Source organism: Heptranchias perlo, chromosome 14 (genome assembly GCF_035084215.1).
Source record: "Heptranchias perlo isolate sHepPer1 chromosome 14, sHepPer1.hap1, whole genome shotgun sequence".
Taxonomy (NCBI): Eukaryota; Metazoa; Chordata; class Chondrichthyes; order Hexanchiformes; family Hexanchidae; genus Heptranchias; species Heptranchias perlo.
Window position 1 is genome coordinate 36,816,103 of NC_090338.1, and position 19,900 is coordinate 36,836,002.

Consider the following 19,900-nt stretch of genomic DNA (forward strand, 5'->3'; position numbering starts at 1 on the left):
TACTCGCTACCAATTCATGTCTCATTTCTCAGTGACTTTATTTATGGACTGGATTTTGAACCCATTGACTGAATAAGTGGAAAATCCAGCCTAATATTGTTTGCTGTTTGCCAGGTTTTTCTTTTGAGTCATTCTTGTGTACTGTTAATCTCAAACTCGCTTCCTTCTCATCCATTTCCTGTCCGATTGCATTGTTTATTTCTTCTCACCTCTGTTGCTTTTTCCATTTTCTCTTGGCTTCAATCTGCGTCATTCACATCTGTACTGGACTTTTGCTTTTTGAAAAAACACAAAATGCACTTTAAAGATATTGCTGGGATTATAGCTTTTTAAACAAATGAGTAAAAGAAACTAGAAGTATTTGATTAATATTCACGGGAATTATGTTTAATCTCCATACACAAGGTCACTGATAAAATGGGATCTTTATGTACCACCTGAATATTTGCTTCATGTTTCAGTTGACCTTGCTTTGTACATGAATAGCACTAAATAAATAGCTGGTGTGTAAGAGTATTGATCTCAGAACAAAAGTGTTATCATTCTGATCAAATATCTACAACCAAAATGAAAGATTAGAGAATTAATGTACTATTATGAAATAGCTTTGGTTTGTACAACTCAATTGGCATTTGTTAACATAATTTTCTGTTTTTCCATTATCAAAACACTCAGCATGAAGACTGCTACAGTATCTGTCAAAATTAAAGATTGTTCTATTAAATTGTCAAATAATTCTGAATGCAATAGCGGTAAATATTTGTATACTTACTGGTGCTTCTTAGGCCTGCTTTGTTCATGTTTTTGTGTGTTAGAGGAGGAGGGGGGGGTTATGTTACCTGTTATCCACCTTCCCTTTCTGTTTCTCAACCCATACACCTCCGATAGTAAGACTATCAGGTCAAGCAGTTCTAGGACTTGAACTCAAGGGCTAGGCTTTCCAGGCCCTTCCTATTAGTTTTCCAGCAGGTCTAAATGGAAAGGGCCAGAAATGTGCTTATGGGCATACTGTGCCATGTACTGACTCCCCTCCTTTTTCCGGAATACAGGGCCAGTGGCATAAAATATCTGTGGATGGCTGTATGCGAGTAAAATTACAATGAAGCAAATGTGGCCTCTGCCATGTTTCTTGTCAATTTCCCCTTGGAACACTGGAGGGAGCCTCAGAGTTTTAATCACAGAGGAACCCATGCAATCGCTCTTAACGTGGCTATGCACAGACCCCAGAAGCAGCAGGAAAGGATTTTGTGTAAAGACTCATGAGTTATTTCAGGTTTTAGAAGATATATATAAAAAGTATAGAATTTACTCTCTCCAGACCAGTCATGATTTTGAATACCTCTATCTAATATCTCCTCTCAACCTTCTCTGCTCTAAGGAGGGGGGGGGGGGGGGGGGGTCGGAGAACCTGGGGCCGTGGGGGGGGGGGGGGGGGGGGGAGGGTCGGAGAACCTGGGGCCGTGGCGGGGGGGGGGGGGGGGGGGGAGGGTCGGAGAACCTGGGGCCGTGGTGGGGGGGGGTCGGAGAACCTGGGGCCGTGGGTCGGAGACCCTGGGGCCGTGGAGGGGGGGTCGGAGACCCTGGGGCCGTGGAGGGGGGGTCGGAGACCCTGGGGCCGTGGAGGGGGGGGGGGGGGGGTCGGAGAACCTGGGGCCGTGGGAGGGGGGGGGGGGGGTCGGAGACCCTGGGGCCGTGGGAGGGGGGGGGGGGGTCGGAGACCCTGGGGCCGTGGGAGGGGGAGCGAGGAACTGCAGCGGTTCAAGAAGGCTGCTCACCACCACCTTCTCAAGGGCAATTAGGGATGGGCGATAAATGCCGGCCTCGCCAGCGACGCCCACATCCCATGAACGAATAAATAAAAAAGACCCTGGGGCCGAGGTTGGGGGGGGGGGGGTGCGGAGACCCTGGGGCCGAGGTGGGCGGAGACCATTGGGCGGAAGGAGGGCAACGACGGTGGGGGGGTGGGGGGGTAGGGAGGGCGGCGGTCGATCGTGGGGTGGGGGGTGGTGTCGGTTGATCACTTGTGTGGGATCACAGGAATTAAGCTTGTTGGGCCTGGGGGAAGCACTCCTGCTCCTCCTGGCCCACAAGCAGTGCAATAATGACACTGACCTGTCTTGTTACCTCCTCTTACATGGTGTGAAGGAGAAGGCCCAGGAATCCCAGCCCCCAGGAGTTAAAAGTCAAAATGGAGGCCCACAGCCTTCTTAAAACGTTTCACTGACTGACCCGCCTCCTCAGAGCGGGTTGGTTGCCCGCCCCTCACCCCGCCTTAGTTAAAACCAGAAGTGGGCGGGTTGGAGGCAGGTTTTAGTTTTGTTTTTTTACAATTTTTACCTTCCCACCCGCCCCAACCCACCCGTTCATGGGGTTAAAATTTACCCCTTAAAGTCATAATAAGAAGGCTCCTGACACGAACACAAATGGGGGGCAGAGGCCATCAGAAAAAGAACATACCACGGATAACTGTGGCACACAAAGGACTATTGTAACATTTTACATCTCACCATACAATCTAATGCTGCCAAATATTATCATGTATTTACACATATTTTGAAAGAGTAGAGAAATTAAATAAGTGTTTAAAAGGAAATTAGAACATTTAATGAAATTCTAACTGGATTGGTCGTCCTATTTTCCAAGTGGGTGATAGCTACAGCTGTGACATTCCCTACAATAGTACATGGAAATATGCAACTCAGCCCATCTCAGCTGTTATCAGTCCAGGTTCCCATGGGAGTATATTAGGTGCAGAGGGAGTATATTACCATGACAACTAGTTATCATTCACCAGACATAATGGAGATTTAAATTAAATCAGCTGTATAGATATTCAATATTCTACTTATGGAAAAAAGTAAGGCTACATAAATTAACTCAGTTTAAAAGGGACTTGGCTAGAACAAATCCAGTTGGATTTTGGTTTGGACAGCTCGCCAAATTGGAAGAATTATCTATCCTATAAGAAATTTGAAACTGAAACAGACCTAGAAGTTTACCCAGAGTCAGGTTTTCCTCTGTACTATTCCAGAGAGTCAATTCTGGCTCTGAGTTCAATGGCCTTGGTTAAGGTCGAGTCAAACCAAACTGAATATTCAAATCATGCCTGCCTCACTCATTCCTTTGCTGGAGTAACACTTCCTTCATGTAATTATAACATTTTCCATACATTACACAGACCTACTTTCAGGATCTTTTCTCACTTATAAGTTTATTACTAAACATTATATCCTTGTCACACCACCATGAATTTCATGCAGGGATTATACCGATTAGCTTTGTTAATTGATGATTGCATCACTTATATTCTGTTCTGTTACTTTACAGGGAATAGAGGAACTAAAAAAGCAAGTGACATCCATCCGACCTGCAAACTTTAACCTGTAGCAGTGCGTATGTGGGTACGTTTGTGAAAACCCTCTGAGAACTAAAGGGATGTTTCTTGCTTTTAGAAATCGAGATGTTAATCATCTTATTTTTTGTTTAACACGAATCAATAATTTTCTGCTGGGTGACTTCATTCTGGAAGATTTTCTTTAGCCTTGTTAACAAAAACCTGGCCAATCAGTATTCACCAGCAGGATTACTCATTTCATGCATGTCGAGTGGCTAACAACCAATTAGTCAAGTCTTGGCCAGTGACGTCAAACTAACTCCAGGGAGTTTAGGAAATTAAGCAGAACAATGAATTGGTTGAATTAACTGACAGAACCATTTACAGATATTGAAAGTCTGATTTATTGATTCATGGCATTAGGAGAGTACTTACATTTACGTATGTGATCACCTTCTGGATTTTGAATCAAAAACAAAAGCCCTGATTTCAACCCCCACACTCGATGAGAATGGACCGTGCAAGAGGATTAAAATTGAGCTACTGTCCTTCTCTCCGTGTTCCTGCTGCACTCATGCCGCCTATGATTTCTATTCCCGGGTTTTGGGAGGCTTTCACCTCATAAATAGCCAAAAGTCGGTCCTATGACACAGTTAGGACCCAGACACTATTAACTTGGGATTGTGAGAGTCGTGCTAGATGCCAGAGATGCCAGTGAAACATAGCACCATATAGGAGCAGCCCCATTGCATTTCTTTCAGTGAGAATTGTGTAGATTAGTTCTAAATAAAAAAAATCTCAAATAACTTTGCTGTTTCTTCTACTTTTTTCACAACTGCTGAGTGCCTGCAATGACCGAAATGCAGCGTGGAAGCAATATAACAATTTTAAAAACTCGGGCCTTTGGTATGTGGACAAGTGAAGCCCACTAGAAAAAGTGTTATTTCACTGTAGCTGTATAGACCTGATACAATGGTGTGGAATGTGGTAGGTGAGGACAGGGAATTAAGTGCGCCAAATCATGGATTTGGAAGTTAGCATAATAAGAAAAACTGCATGAAGACCATGAAAAATTCTTGATCAGCTTTAAGCTAATGTGCGCACTATAATTTTGGTTCAAACTTAAAAGGAGTTGTCTTGGCAGTTTAACGGTGATACTTTTGGTAAGTGAAATTTTGTTGCTTTCTGAGGGATATATTAACCTTTTATTGGAAGAGAGAAATCTGAAAACTGAATGAACAATTTCTTCGCCACCATTAAAATTTTTAAAGCCAGTTATTGTACATTTTGTAGGATATTAATTCAGTTACTTATTGGACCAATTAAACTGTTAAACATTAAATTCAAGTTTTGAGACTGCATTCATTCTGCAAAACTATCTCATCCCCCCAATATTCGACCATCCGAATAGGATTTACTGTGGTCGATCACGAATGCCCAGAACCGTTTTCCGCCCACAGCCCACCAGGAGTATGGTAACGAGGTCCTGCCTTCAAAATCGCAGCGCCTCCTGTTGGCACTACCAGATAGTGTGCTCCACATGTCAGCTGCCAAATAGTCAGAATTTAACCCAAGGTTTCCTTTCACTTAATTTTTGCCATGTGCTTGATTCTTCCCTCCCTCCCTCCCCACTACCGTTGTGCAAATGCTGACATTTAAAATCAATTTGAACTTTTATAAAGGCTGAACCAATGTGATCCCCCCATATCTGGCCATTTACTCTTAAGTGGGCACACCCCTTTAAATTTGAGCTGCTAGCCAAATATTTTATCATGACTTAGATGAGGGGACCGAGTGTAATGTATTCAAGTTTGCTGATGATATAAAGCTAGATGGGAAAATAAGCCGTGAGGAGGACACAAAGAGGCTGCAAAGGGATAGAGACAGGTTAAGTGAGTGGGCGAGAAGGTGGCAGATGGAGTATAATGTGGGGAAATGTGAAATTATACACTTTGGTAGGAAGAATAGAAAAGCAGAATATTTTTTTTTTTAGAAAGGTGGGAGATTAATAAAGGTTGGTGTTTTGAGGGATTTGGGTGACTTGTACATGAAACACAATGTTAACATGCAGGTACTGCAAGCAATTGGGAAGGCAAATGGTATGTTGGCCTTTATTGCAAAGGGGTTGGAGAATAAGAGTAGAGAGGTCTTGCTGCAATTATATAGGGCTCTGATGATACTACACCTGGAGTACTGTGTACAATTTTGGTCTCTTTACCTAAGGGAGGATATACTTGCCTTAAAGGGGGTGCAACGAAGGTTCACTAGATTGATTCCTGGGATGAGAGGATTGTCCTGTGAGGAGAGATCGAGTAGAATGGGCCTATATTCTCTGGAGTTTAGAAGAATGAGGTGATCTCATTGAAATGTATAAAATTCTTAGAGGGCTTGACAGGATAAATGCTGAGAGGTTGTTTCCCCTGGCTGGAGAGTCCAGAACTAAGGGTCGTAGTCTCAAGATAAGGGTCGGCCATTTTGGATCGAGATGAGGAAAAATTTCTTCACTCAGAGGGTTGTGAGTCTTTGGAATTCTCTACCCCAGAGGGTTGTGGATGCTCAGTCATGGAGTATATTCAAGGTTGAGATCGATAGATTTTTGGACACTAAGGGAATCAAGGGATATAGGGAAACAGCAGGAAAGTGGAGTTGAGGTAGAAAATCAGCCATGATCTTATTGAATGGTAGAGCAGGCTCGAGGGGCCGTATGGCCTACTTCTGCTCCTATTTCCTTTGTTCGTTTGTCATCTACCAGTGCAAGGCCAAAGCTATGCTGGGAGCTTAGGATCATTTTTCAAATGACCTGACCTCGGAGAACTATAATCAGCTAAATGTACTTTTGGCTAGTTTAGTGCTAGCAGGCAACCTTTTCTGGCAGTGATTTTGCCGGGACTACAAATTTGGGGTTATAATCTCTACAAGTGCAATAATAGTGTTGAAAACAAAAAACTGCAATATTTTCTACCACTGGGTATCATTATCCATTTTATAAGCAAAGGCAGGATGTGGTGGTAGAGAAGTAACTTATGAATCTTACCTTAGTTCAATGAGAGGCATCAGACAGGTGGTACAGTCAATGCAGAATGAGGAGGGCAGATAACTGACTGAAATTAGAGATTAAAATTTGATTGAGAGTTTTTCTTTGCTGAAATATATTACAAAATAAAAATATACTGTCAGAATTTCTGAAGTTATTTCATTCAAGTCCATTTTTTAAAAATAATTTTAACTAATAATTCCCACATCTTGAACCAGAAAATACTTGAGAAGAAAACAATATGGACCCTCAAAAGAGACTCAGAGGGTCTAGACTCTCAGCTGTCAACAGAATGGACGCTCATAATTTCTCACCAAAATCTGCTGAATCCTTGGGAATTCTTAAATACTGGCTTTCCATTTAGAGATTATAACCAGATGGTAAACAGACAGATCTTTCAAACTGTTGTAAAATATCAAATTCAAAAAGCTTCACTTTTCTATTTCTCTTTCCTCAAAGGACAGATTTTTACTTTGTTTATTTTTCCTAACTGTGCCAACTGAAGAACTAGATTTACATCAGCTACATACAGTGCTACTGTGCCTGTGCTACTTTAGATATATCGATTAGTTATTTATTTTAGATTCCTGGATGAAGTCCAGTCCCATTCAAGCGTAAACGAAATGAGTGCTCAGAATCTAGCTACTTGCGGCCAAAGGTGGATGATCCTGAAACTATGAATGGAGGTAGTGTTTTAAATATTAAGTGAGCTGTGTGACATGTACATTGAACACATAGAATATGATAATCTTACCAACAATTAACTTGTAGGCAGCATCCCTTCAGAAATGCAGAAAGGAGATGTCAAAAAATAGTTACCATGTACACTCAAACAAATATGGGTTGCCTCGTAATCTGACCTTTCCAAAATCTGCAGAAAATAACAGACTAAACACCAATTAGTTTTTAGAACGAACACATAAGTGAAATGCATCAATCAGCATAATGAGTACAGTTGTTGTGAAGTGCTTTGGGACTCCGGAGATCATGAAAGACGCTATATGAATATAAAAATCTGGAATTTAAAAAACTAGTATCAGTAATGGTGGCCATGAAACTACCGGATTGTCGTAAAAACCCATCTGGTTCACTAATGTCCTTTAGGGAAGGAAACCTGCCATCCTTACCCGGTCTGGCCCATATGTGACTCCAGACCCACAGCAATGTGGTTGATTCTTAATTGCCCTATGAAATGGCGTAGCAAGCCACTCACTTGTACAATCTCGCTAAAAAAAGTCATCATAAGAATAAAACCGGACGGCCCACCCGGCACCGGACCACTAGGCACCGGACACGACAAAGGTAAACCAAGCCCAGTCGACCCTGCAAAGTTCTCCTCACTGACGTCTGGGGACTTGTGCCAAAATTGGGGGAGCTGTCCCACAGACTAGTCAAGCAACAGCCTGACAGAGCCATGCTCAGAATCATACCATTCAGCCAATGTCCCAGACTCTTCCATCACCATCCCTGGGTATGTCCTGTCCCACCGGCAGGACAGACCCACCAGAGGTGGCGATACAGTGATATACAGTCAGGAGGGTGTGGCCCTGGGAGTCCTCAACATTGACTCTGGACCCCATGAAATCTCATGGCATCAGGTCAAACATGGGCAAGGAAACCTCCTGCTGATTACCCTTCCTACCGTCCTCCTTCAGTTGACGAAGCAGTCCTCCTCCATGTTGAACACCACTTGGAGCAAGCACTGAGGGCAGCAATGGCACAGAATGCACTCTGAGTGGGGGATTTCAATGTCCATCACCAAGAGTGGCTCAGGAGCACCACCACTGACTAAGCTGGCCGAGTCCTGAAGGACATAGCTGCCAGACTGGGCCTGCGGCAGGTGGTGAACGAACCAACACAAGGGAAAAACCTACTTGACCTCGTCCTCACCAATCTACCTGTCACAGATGCATCTGTCCATGACAGTATTGGTAGGAGTGACCAACGCACAGTCCTCGTGGAGACGAAGTCCCGTCTTCGCACTGAGGACACCATCCAACATGTTGTGTGGCACTACCACCGTGCTAAATGGGATAGATGCACAACGGATCTAGCAGCTCAAAACTGGGCATCCATGAGGCGCTGTGGGCCATCAGCAGCAGCAGAATTGTATTCCAGCACAATCTGTAACCTCATGGCCCGGCATATTCCTCACTCTACCATTACCAACAAGCCAGGGGATCAACCCTGGTTCAATGAGGAGTGTAGAAGAGCATGCCAGGAGCAGCACCAGGCGTACTTAAAAATGAGGTGCCAACCTGGTGAAGCTACAACTCAGGACTACATGCATGCTAAACAGCAGAAGCAACATGCTATAGACAGAGCTAAGCAATTCCAAAACCAACGGATCAGATCAAAGCTCTGCAGTCTTGCCACATCCAGTCGTGAATGGTGGTGGACAATTAAACAACTAATGGGTGGAGGAGGCTCTGTCAACATCCCCATCCTCAGCGATGGCAGAGTCCAGCACGTGAGTGCAAAAGACAAGGCTGAAGCGTTTGCAACCATCTTCAGCCAGAAATGCCGAGCAGATGATCCATCTCGGCCTCCTCCCAATATCCCCACCATCACAGAAGCCAGTCTTCAGCCAATTCGATTCACTCCACGGGATATCAAGAAACGGCTGAGTGCACTGGATACAGCAAAGGCTATGGGCCCCGTCAACATCTCGGCTGTAGTGCTGAAGACTTGTGCTCCAGAATTAGCTGCGCCTCGAGCCAAACTGTTCCAGTACAGCTACAACACTGGAATCTACCCGACAATGTGGAAAATTGCCCAGTTATGTCCTGTCCACAAAAAGCAGGACAAATCCAATCCAGCCAATTACCGCCCCTCAATCTACTCTCAATCAGCAAAGCGATGGAAGGTGTCGTCGACAGTGCTATCAAGCGGCACTTACTCACCAATATCCTGCTCACCGATGCTCAGTTTGAGTTCCGCCAGGACCACTCTGCTCCAGACCTCATTACAGCCTTGGTCCAAACCTGAATTCCAGAGGTGAGGTGAGAATGACTGCCCTTGACATCAAGGCAGCATTTGACCGAGTGTGGCACCAAGGAGCCCTAGTAAAATTGAAGTCAATGGGAATCAGGGGGAAAACTCTCCAGTGGCTGGAGTCATACCTAGCACAAAGGAAGATGGTAGTGGTTGTTGGAGGCCAATCATCTCAGTCCCAGGGCATTGCTGCAGGAGTTACTCAGGGCAGTGTCCTAGGCCCAACCATTCTCAGCTGCTTCATCAATGACCTTCCCGCCATCATAAAGTCAGAAATGGGGATGTTCGCTGATGATTGCACAGTGTTCAGTTCCATTCGCAACCCCTCAAATAATGAAGCTGTCCGTGCCCGCATGCAGCAAGACCTGGACAACATCCAGGCTTGGGCTGATAAGTGGCAAGTAACATTCGCACCAGACAAGTGCCAGGCAATGACCATCTCCAACGAGAGAGAGTCTAACCACCTCCCCATGACATTCAACGGCATTACCATCGCCGAATCCCCCACCATCAACATCCTGGGGGTCACCATTGACCAGAAACTTAACTGGACCAGCCATATAAATACTGTGGCTACAAGAGCAGGTCAGAGGCTGGGTATTCTGCGGCGAGTGACTTGCCTCCTGACTCCCTAAAGCCTTTCCACCATCTACAAGGCACAAGTCAGGAGTGTGATGGAATACTCTCCACTTGCCTGGATGAGTGCAGCTCCAACACTCAAGAAGCTCAACACCATCCAGGACAAAGCAGCCCACTTGATTGGCACCCCATCTACCACCCTAAACATTTGTAAGGAATGGTGTGATGCTGTCCCAGCCTAGTATAAGATATGCGACTTGAGAACCTTTTCACTCATTCACGTGACGAAGGGGATAATCTCCGAAAGCTTGTGATTTTAAAATAAATTTGTTGGACTATAACCTGGTGTTGTAAGATTCCTTACATTTGTCCACCCCAGTCCATCACCGGCATCTCCACATCACCCTAAACATTCACTCCCTTCACCACCGGCGCACTGTGGCTGCAGTGTGTACCATGAACAGGATGCACTGCAGCAACTCACCGAGGCTTCTTCGACAGCACCTCCCAAGCCTGTGACCTCTACCACCTAGAAGGACAAGGGCAGCAGGCACATGGGAACAACACCACCTGCGCGTTCCCCTTCAAGTCACACGCCATCCCAACTTGGAAATATATCGCTGTTCCTTCATCGTCACTGGGTCAATATCCTGGAACTCCCTACCCAACAGCACTGTGAGAGAACCTTCACCACACGGACTGCAGCAGTTCAAGAAGGTGGCTCACCACCACCATCTCAAGAGCAATTAGGGATGGGCAATAAATGCTGGCCTCGCCAGCGACGCCCACATCCCATGAACGAATTTAAAAAAAAGCAAGTTCTTTCTTTCCTTTTAATACTGATTTCTCACCAGTATTTTAAAACAATTTAAAAACAGTGAGAGTCAAAATTCTTAAGCAATTCATGACAGTAACTTTGAACCATATGTCCTTAATGAAAAGTTTTCATAAAGTGACATTTCAGAATCCTTCATTAGCCTTTGGCTTCTAGCAATACAGCAAAATGGGAAATGCCAAGCAAGAATTCCAGTTATATATTTCTCTTCCATTTGATCCAGACTACTACAAAGGAAGACAGATATGATTCACGATTAATCAAAGCTAAACCTTCAGCCACATGTCTAGTATGCAAGACAATATTGAACCACCCCAGATACTGGTTCCAAATATTTCTCATAGCTATCAACTCAAATACCAGTTTGAGGAAACAATCAAGCCACTTGAACAAAAGCCAAATACTGCCGATGCTGGAAATCGGAAAGAAAAACAGAAAATGCTGGAAACACTCAGCAGGTCAGGCAGCATCTGCGGTGAGAGAAACAGAATTAACATTTCAGATTGATGGCCTTTCATCAGAATTGGAAGAAATTAGAGATTTGACAGTTTTTAAGCAAGTACAGAGCCAGGGAAAGGGGGGGGGGGGGGGCGGGGGAAAAGAAGAAAGGAGAAAGTCTAATGTGGTGGACGGCAGTAACGTGCCCTCTAATTTTTTTTCGCCCATGTGCGGAACGAATTTGGGTTTGTGCACCGATATAAAAGCTGTGTGCGCCACCGTAAAAGAAATCACAACTTTGAATAGAACATCTTTTTAGAAAATGTTAGTCAGGGTAAATAACAAACAGAATGGATAATTGTAACAATTTAATGTGATATTGACCGATAAATTTATATAATTTATGAAATGGGTTTCTTAAGTTGCACTCGGATTGAGCAGACCAGTCTCGTTATATTTTATTAAAAATTATCTGATGGGATCAATTCTAATCAGCTTTTTGTTGAATCAGCTTAATGACTCTGATTCAAACAGAAATAAATCGTGTGCAATCAGAATTTTTAAATTGAGTCAGAAATACAAAACAGCTGTCAAATCAGTCAGTGTAAATTTGGGGATATGGAACAGTTTAATTAAAGCTCCCCCTCCCCCTCCATTGACTCCTCAGCAGGGTTAAAAATATTATTGCATTACAGTTGTACAACTTGCAGGTCTCATTAGTTTTGGCTGCCTCTATGTTAGGCAGGGAGCAGTTTGGTCATGAACAACCTGAACTGAGGGAGGCAATGGACAATGATAAAAAGAGACAATCCTTGGGGCAACTGAGGGCTTTTGGATAGCAGTTGTATAAAATTATTTAAATCAACATCATTGTTTTGATTACAATGTACCAACGTGATTGGTAAGCATATTTTAACACAATTGTAGAAGGATCTTTAATAATAGTATTACACATGATCGGTGTCAGAATTACTTAATTTGTAAATATGAAATATGGAAATTAATAAACGATTATTATAATATGCCACACAATTTGGGTTCATTTGTAATTTTACTAGGAGCCCTAGTAAAATTGAAGTCAATGGGAATCAGGGGGAAAACTCTCCAGTGGCTGGAGTCATACCTAGCACAAAGGAAGATGGTAGTGGTTGTTGGAGGCCAATCATCTCAGCCCCAGGGCATTGCTGCAGGAGTTCCTCAGGGCAGTGTCCTAGGCCCAACCATCTTCAGCTGCTTCATCAATGACCTTCCCTCCATCATAAGGTCAGAAATGGGGATGTTCGCTGATGACTGCACAGTGTTCAGTTCCATTCGCAACCCCTCAGATAATGAAGCAGTCCGAGCCTGCATGCAGCAAGACCTGGACAACATCCAGGCTTGGGCTGATAAGTGGCAAGTAACATTCGCGCCAGATAAGTGCCAGGCAATGACCATCTCCAACAAGAGAGAGTCTAACCACCTCCCCTTGACATTCAATGGCATTACCATCGCCGAATCCCCCACCATCAACATCCTGGGGGTCACCATTGACCAGAAACTTAACTGGACCAGCCATATAAATACTGTGGCTACGAGAGCAGGTCAGAGGCTGGGTATTCTGCGGCGAGTGACTCACCTCCTGACTCCCCAAAGCCTTTCCACCATCTACAAGGCACAAGTCAGGAGTGTGATGGAATACTCTCCACTTGCCTGGATGAGTGCAGCTCCAACAACACTCAAGAAGCTCGACACCATCCAAGATAAAGCAGCCCGCTTGATTGGCACCCCATCCACCACCCTAAACATTCACTCCCTTCACCACCGGCGCACTGTGGCTGCAGTGTGCACCATCCACAGGATGCACTGCAGCAACTCGCCAAGGCTTCTTCGACAGCACCTCCCAAACCCGCGACCTCTACCACCTAGAAGGACAAGGGCAGCAGGCGCATGGGAACAACACCACCTGCACGTTCCCCTCCAAGTCACACACCATCCCGACTTGGAAATATATCGCCGTTCCTTCATTGTCGCTGGGTCAAAATCCTGGAACTCCCTTCCTAACAGCACTGTGGGAGAACCGTCACCACACGGACTGCAGCGGTTCAAGAAGGCGGCTCACCACCACCTTCTCGAGGGCAATTAGGGATGGGCAATAAATGCCGGCCTTGCCAGCGACGCCCACATCCCGTGAACGAATAAAAAAAAAGCTAATGTCGAATAGAATGGTGACAAAAACTGTTAATTGCACTAATCGTAGACTCCCTCCAATGTTATTTGCTACCAATGCCTTAAATGTGTTTGTCTTTAGACGAAGGTAACAGTTCTCCACAATTCGCACTAGAGGTGAAAAGCTTTCATTTAATTGAACGCATCTCCTTACTGAATCCTCGTGTGCTAAGGTTTTCTGATTGGAAACTCAAATCAGTTATATCAATGTTTGTGTGTGTGTAATATATATATTCTATAGTGTAAAAGACACATTTGTCCATATATATATATTTTTTTTACATACATACATACACACACATATATATATACACACATACACACACACATATATATATACACACATACACACACACATATATATATACACACATATATACACACACACATATATACACACACACATATATACACACACACATATATACACACACACATATATACACACACACATATATACACACACATATATACACACACATATATATACACATATATACACACATATATACATACATATACATATATATACACATATACACACACACACATATACACACACATACATATACACACACATATATACACACACATATACACACACATATATATACACACACATATATATACACACACATATATATACACACACATATATATACACACACATATATATACACACACACATATATATACACACACACATATATATACACACACATATATATACACACACATATATATACACATATACACATATATACACATATATATTATATATAAAAATAAACTGTTACTGTTTCAATTAATATATACACACACACACACACACACACACACACACACACACACAACTTGTCCAATGAATATATATCTAATTGGATGGTATACTATTTGTGGACACTGGTCTCTGAGCAGCTGTACCACTGACCCGCACCAGATGCCAACATCTGTAGTACAACGCTCCAGTCCAACCTAACTTTACCTCCCACCTTTGCTGCAAAGTGATTGGTAGCTGACGTCACCTCAGCAGCGTCTTCACCAGAGAGCACCGGTTTGGTGCGCGGACGGAATGATGACGTGCACAGCACACAACTAACAGCTGTGCAACTGCGCACACGCACAGCTTAGAGGGAACAGTGGAAGGCAGGAATGATTAAATGACAAAAGGAATGATGGTGCAAGGCAAATTTGCAGAGGCTGCCTACAAGCAATCTACATACCATGAAGGGATAGCGATTTTGCCACTTTCTCTCAATGCAGAGAAACAAAGATAACAGACAAACCCTTACAGAATGCAATTGCAGAAGCCATTTTAAAGTTGCTACGATACTGACAAGCTACCAATTCCTAGATGAAAATAATGTGTACATTCTTAAGAACTCAAACAAGATAGTGCTTCTGGTCCATCACAATTGGTACTGGGAAATGGAATACCTCCCCATTTCAGCATCAAGCGCCATTAGATGCAGAGTAAAGCTTCATCTATTCTGCCCTAACATGCCTTAACCATAATTTCAGAAGAGTATTGCATCAGTGTGACATTTTCTATTTCTCACAACAAGCATCCTTGTGGCTTCTTTTTACTTACATTTTACTATCTTGCTTACCTCCATAAGGTCACTTCTCAGTTGGTTCTTTTCAAGGCTGAAAAAGTTGTTCCAGTCTCCTCATAAGTCAAAGCGTAGGCGTGATACTGTTGCTACCACTCAGTCAAAAGGTTGTAGGTGTAAGCCCACTTTGGGACTTGAGTAAATAATGTAAGTCGACACTTCAGTATGGTACTGAGGGAGGGCTGCATTGCTGGAGGCACCATCTTTCGGATGCAATGTCTCATCGAGTCTCCGTCTACCTGTTCACAAGGGTGCAAAAGATCCCAAGGCACTCTTTCCTATACCACCTCTAGGTTTTACCTACATCCGTAACCAGATGAGACACAATACTCAAGGTACATTCTGAGCTGCATTCAAGCACAAGTACTAACTCACTATGCTATTCAGTTTCCCTTTGTTCATGTATCCTTGTGGGTGGTACATCAAAAACACACATTTTAATAGAAATTGTAAGATTATTAGAAAAACTTCCAACCCTAATTTGATTATTTTCCATGATTGAAACCTAATATAGTTTTGTCACTAAATAAGCACAGTAGCTCTTCCACTGTTTTAGTCCCAAGCCTTTGTAAATAAATAATGTTCATAACTAATAAATTTTGAGAATATTTTGCTAAAATTAGACTCCAGTCACAAAAGTTTTTGGATGGCAATGTTTGTCTAAATAAACAGGATGTGCTTTGGAATGCATTACAAAAAATTCCTAACATGGACTAATTTTCCTCCCACAATCCAACCCCTTTCCCCACAGGGCCTGCTTTAGTACAGCAGATGATGTCAACAATGATGTGCGAACACGGCAAGCTGTTTCTGCAAGATGTTCTGCATGTTGGGCCAGTTGAAGATAGAAAATGCTTACAGTCAGGTTTAGCAATCTCTACTCTACTTTCGAACACAGAAGACACGTGCAAGAACAGCATAATCACAAATGTTTTTTTTATACAAATTCCCGTACTTTACCAGCAGTTGGCAAGACTGAATTGACAACAAAAATGACTAAAGAAATTAGATCTGCTAGTTCAAGGATAGATGTAAACCAGCCTATCACCAGATGACAATCAACCAGCACTGAAAATACCCCCTCTTATACTGAAGTCAGCAAACAAGCCACATCCTATGGGGCACTTCATGTTTTACACAGCACCTTTTCAGTACAGCTATAAGGGGGTGAGTCTGCACACAACCCCTCCTTACTAAATGAAACTGGGATTAAAAGTAGATCCATTTATGTGCAGAATGCTCCTGTATCAAGTGTTCTGAATAACTCTGTTAGCTGGAATCAGATCCAGAAGGACTACTCATGGGAATCAGATGAAAGAACATAAGAAAACAAACATTCAATTTATGATAATATTCAGTTTTCGCCTGTAAACAGAGGATATGAAAAACGTTGACTGTGCAACCTGGTCTAAATCATCCTGCAAGATGTCACTTAGAGAAAACTCAAATTCTTACTGTTCTTCCAGAATCACCTGCCCAGATTAAAGATTAGAAAGAAGCTCCATGGAGCTCAAATGACACAATCATTGATTCCGGAAATCCCAGGAAATAGAGTTTTTGTTAGGATTCACAGGCAGCAACTAAAACAGTGATGTCTTTGGCTGTGTGAATGATCTCCTTACCAGTAACAGTGTGCTACAAGTTCTTGACAGTAGCCTTAAGCTGAAATAGGCTAAACAGAAGGAGGAGTATGAAGCAGGGATCAAAGGGTAAAATTTCTTCCATAAGCTGGCAATTAATGAAAATATTTAGTATAACAATATTTCCCATGAAACCCATTACATATAATTAAATGCTATTAAGCTTGGTGTCCACAGCCATTGAAGTCTTCACGAAAACTTTCAAAAGAGAAATATTAATACGTTAACAGAAATTTGATTGCACTCTGGTGATACCTCTCCTGGTAGCTCATGTCTGAGATTGTTGATTTTTGACTGAGGTCAACTTTTACGTTCACTTAACTCTAGGTTATATGACTGAGGCAGCAATAAAAATGATACCTAATTAATGCTGTTAAGTTAACAGTAGAGTTACTGGCAATACTAAAATTATTGTCTTATGCATCCCGAGTAAGTTGACCTGCTTCAGGTGTCACTCAGAACCACTCGAAACAAAGAAAAATTAGATTTATTTAAAAGAAACAGAAGAATTGCCAGTCATGTTGGGCTAACCACACTATAATTTGATTGAAAGAACCACCCTACAGTCAAGCGGCCTGTATCTATTATTGTTTAAATAAAATATATTATTTCCTTCTGGAGAATGATTATAATTCACTTTTTAAACTTTTGCCCAAATTACCCATATTTTGATTAGCACATGATAGACAAATTAATTTTGAAACTGCTTTTCTATTTTTAAGAACAGTGGATCCTTTTATTACTATACCTATACATGTGTCAAGCGTTTAAACGGAAAGCACCTTTTGATCATAGAAATCAGATAATTTACGGCACAGAAAGAGGCCATTCGGCACATCGTGTCCATGCTGCCCGAAAATGAGCAACCCAGCCTAATCCCACTTTCCAGCAGTTAGTCCGTAGCCTTGAAGGTCACGGCACTTCAGGTGCACATCCAGGTACTTTTTAAATGAGTTGAGGGTTTCTGCCTCTACCACCATCTCAGGCAGTGAGTTCCAGACCCCCACCACTCTCTGAGTGAAAATTATTTCCTCAGCTCCCCTCTAATTCTTCTACCAATCACTTTAAATCTATGCCACCTGGTTATTGACCTCTCTGCTAACAGAAATAGGTCCTCCCTATCCATTCTATCCAGGCCCTTCATAATTTTGTACAACTCAATTAAATTACCATTCAGCCTCCTTTGTTCCAAAGAGAACAACCTCAGAGGGTGGTTGGAGTCTGGAACTCACTGCCTGAAAGGGTTGTGGAGGCAGGAACCCTCACAACATTTGAGAAGCATTTGGATGAGCACTTGAAATGCCATAGCATACAAGGCTACGGACCAAATGCTGGAATATGGGATTAGATTAGACAGGGCTTGATGGCCGGCGCGGACACGATGGGCCGAAGGGCTTCTATCCGTGCTGTATAACTCTATGACTCTATCCAATCTTTCCTCATAGCTAAAATTCTCCAGTCCTGGCAACATCCTCGTAAATCACCTCTGTACCTTCTCTAGTGCAATTACATCCTTCCTGACCAGAACTGTACACAGTACTCAAGCTGTGGCCTAACCAATGTTTTATACAGTTCTAGCATAACCTCCCTGCTCTTGTATTCTATGCCTTGGCTCATAAAGGAAAGTATTCCACATGCCTTCTTAACCACTTTATCTCTCTGTCCTGCTACCTTCAGGGATCTGTGGACATGCACTCCTAGGTCCCTCACTTCCTCTACACCTTTTAGTATCTTTCCATTTATTGTATACACCCTTACCTTGTTTTCCCTCCCCAAATTAATTACCTCACACTTCTCCAGATTGAATTCCATTTGCCACTTTTCTGCCCACCTAACCAGTTCATTGATATCTTCCTGCAGTCTACAGCTTTCCTCCTCATCATCAACCACACGGTCAATTTTTGTATCATCTGCAAACTTCTTAAATGTAGGGGGCATGATTAAGTCCAAATCATTAATATATATCTCAAAATGCAAGGGACCTAGTACTGAGCCCTGCAGAACCCCACTGGAAACAGCCTTCCAATCACAAGAACACCCGTCGACCATTACCCTTTGCTTCCTGCCAGTGAGCCAATTTTGGATCCAATGTGCCACTCTCCCTTGGATCCCATGGGCTTGTACTTTTTTGACCAGTCTGCCGTGTGGGACCTTGTCAAAAGCCTTGCTAAAATCAATGTAGATATCAAATGCACTACCCCTCATCGACCCTCCTTGTTACCTCCTCAAAAAATTCAATCAAGTTAGTCAGACATGACCTTCCCTTAACAAATCCACGCTGACTGTCCTTGATTACTCCGTGCCTTTCTAAGTGATGGTTTATCCTGTCCCTTAGAATTGATTCCAATAATTTGCCCACCACCGAGGTTAGACTGACTGGCCTGTAATTACTCGGTCTATCCCTCACTCCCTTTTTTAAACAATGGTACAACGTTAACAGTCCTGTATCCAGTGAGGATTGGAAAATGAGAGTGAGAGCCTCTGCTATTTCTTCCCTTGCTTCTTTTAACAGCCTGGGATACATTTCATCCAGCCCTGGTGATTTATCTACTTTCAAAGATGCTAATCCCCTTAATACTTCCTCTCTCACTAAGTTTATCCCATCCAATATTTCACACTCCTCCTCAACTACAATGTCTGCATCGTCCCTCTCTTTTGTGAAGACAGATGTGAAGTATTCATTAAGAACCATATCAACATCTTCCGCCTCCACACACATAGGTTACCTTTTTAGTCTCTAATAGGCCCTACTCTTTCCTTAGTTATCCTCTTGCTCTTAATGTATTTTGGGGTTTTCCTTTATTTTACTTGTCAATATTTTTTCATGCCCTCTCTTTGCTTTCCTAATTTCCTTTTTAATTTCACCCCTGCACTTTTTATACTCCTCTAGGCTTTCTGTAATATTGAGTTCTGTGTCTGACAGAAGCTTTCCTTTTCTGCTTTATTTTACCCTGTATGCTCCTTGACATCCAGGGGGCTCTAGATTTGGCAGCCCCACCCTTTTTCTTTGTGGGAACATGTTTACTCTGCACCCTTTGAATGCCTCCCACTGCTCTGACATTGATTTACCTTCAAATAGTTGTCTCCAGTACAGTTTTGCTAAATCACTTCTCAGCTTAGTAAAATTGGCCTTTCCCCAATTGAGAACTTTAACTCCTGTTCTATCTTTGTCACAACTCCCATCAATGTTATATATGTATTAAGACATGGCTTTCTCAGATTATTTTT

At 42.8% G+C, this 19,900-nt stretch overlaps 1 protein-coding gene across 1 annotated transcript in view; it reads right to left on the reverse strand.

The window, feature by feature from the left end:
* Window positions 1-201: 201 nt before the first annotated feature.
* The window catches only part of LOC137332439 (mitogen-activated protein kinase 9), a 94,087-nt gene continuing 74,388 nt past the window's right edge, over window positions 202-19,900 (reverse strand). The window contains exons 13-14 of the mRNA XM_067996283.1: window positions 6,369-6,435; window positions 202-275 (exon numbers count right to left, since the gene is read on the reverse strand). Coding sequence (XP_067852384.1) covers window positions 254-275; window positions 6,369-6,435 — 89 coding nt within the window. The 3' untranslated portion in view covers window positions 202-253. The remainder of the gene's footprint in view (window positions 276-6,368; window positions 6,436-19,900) is intronic.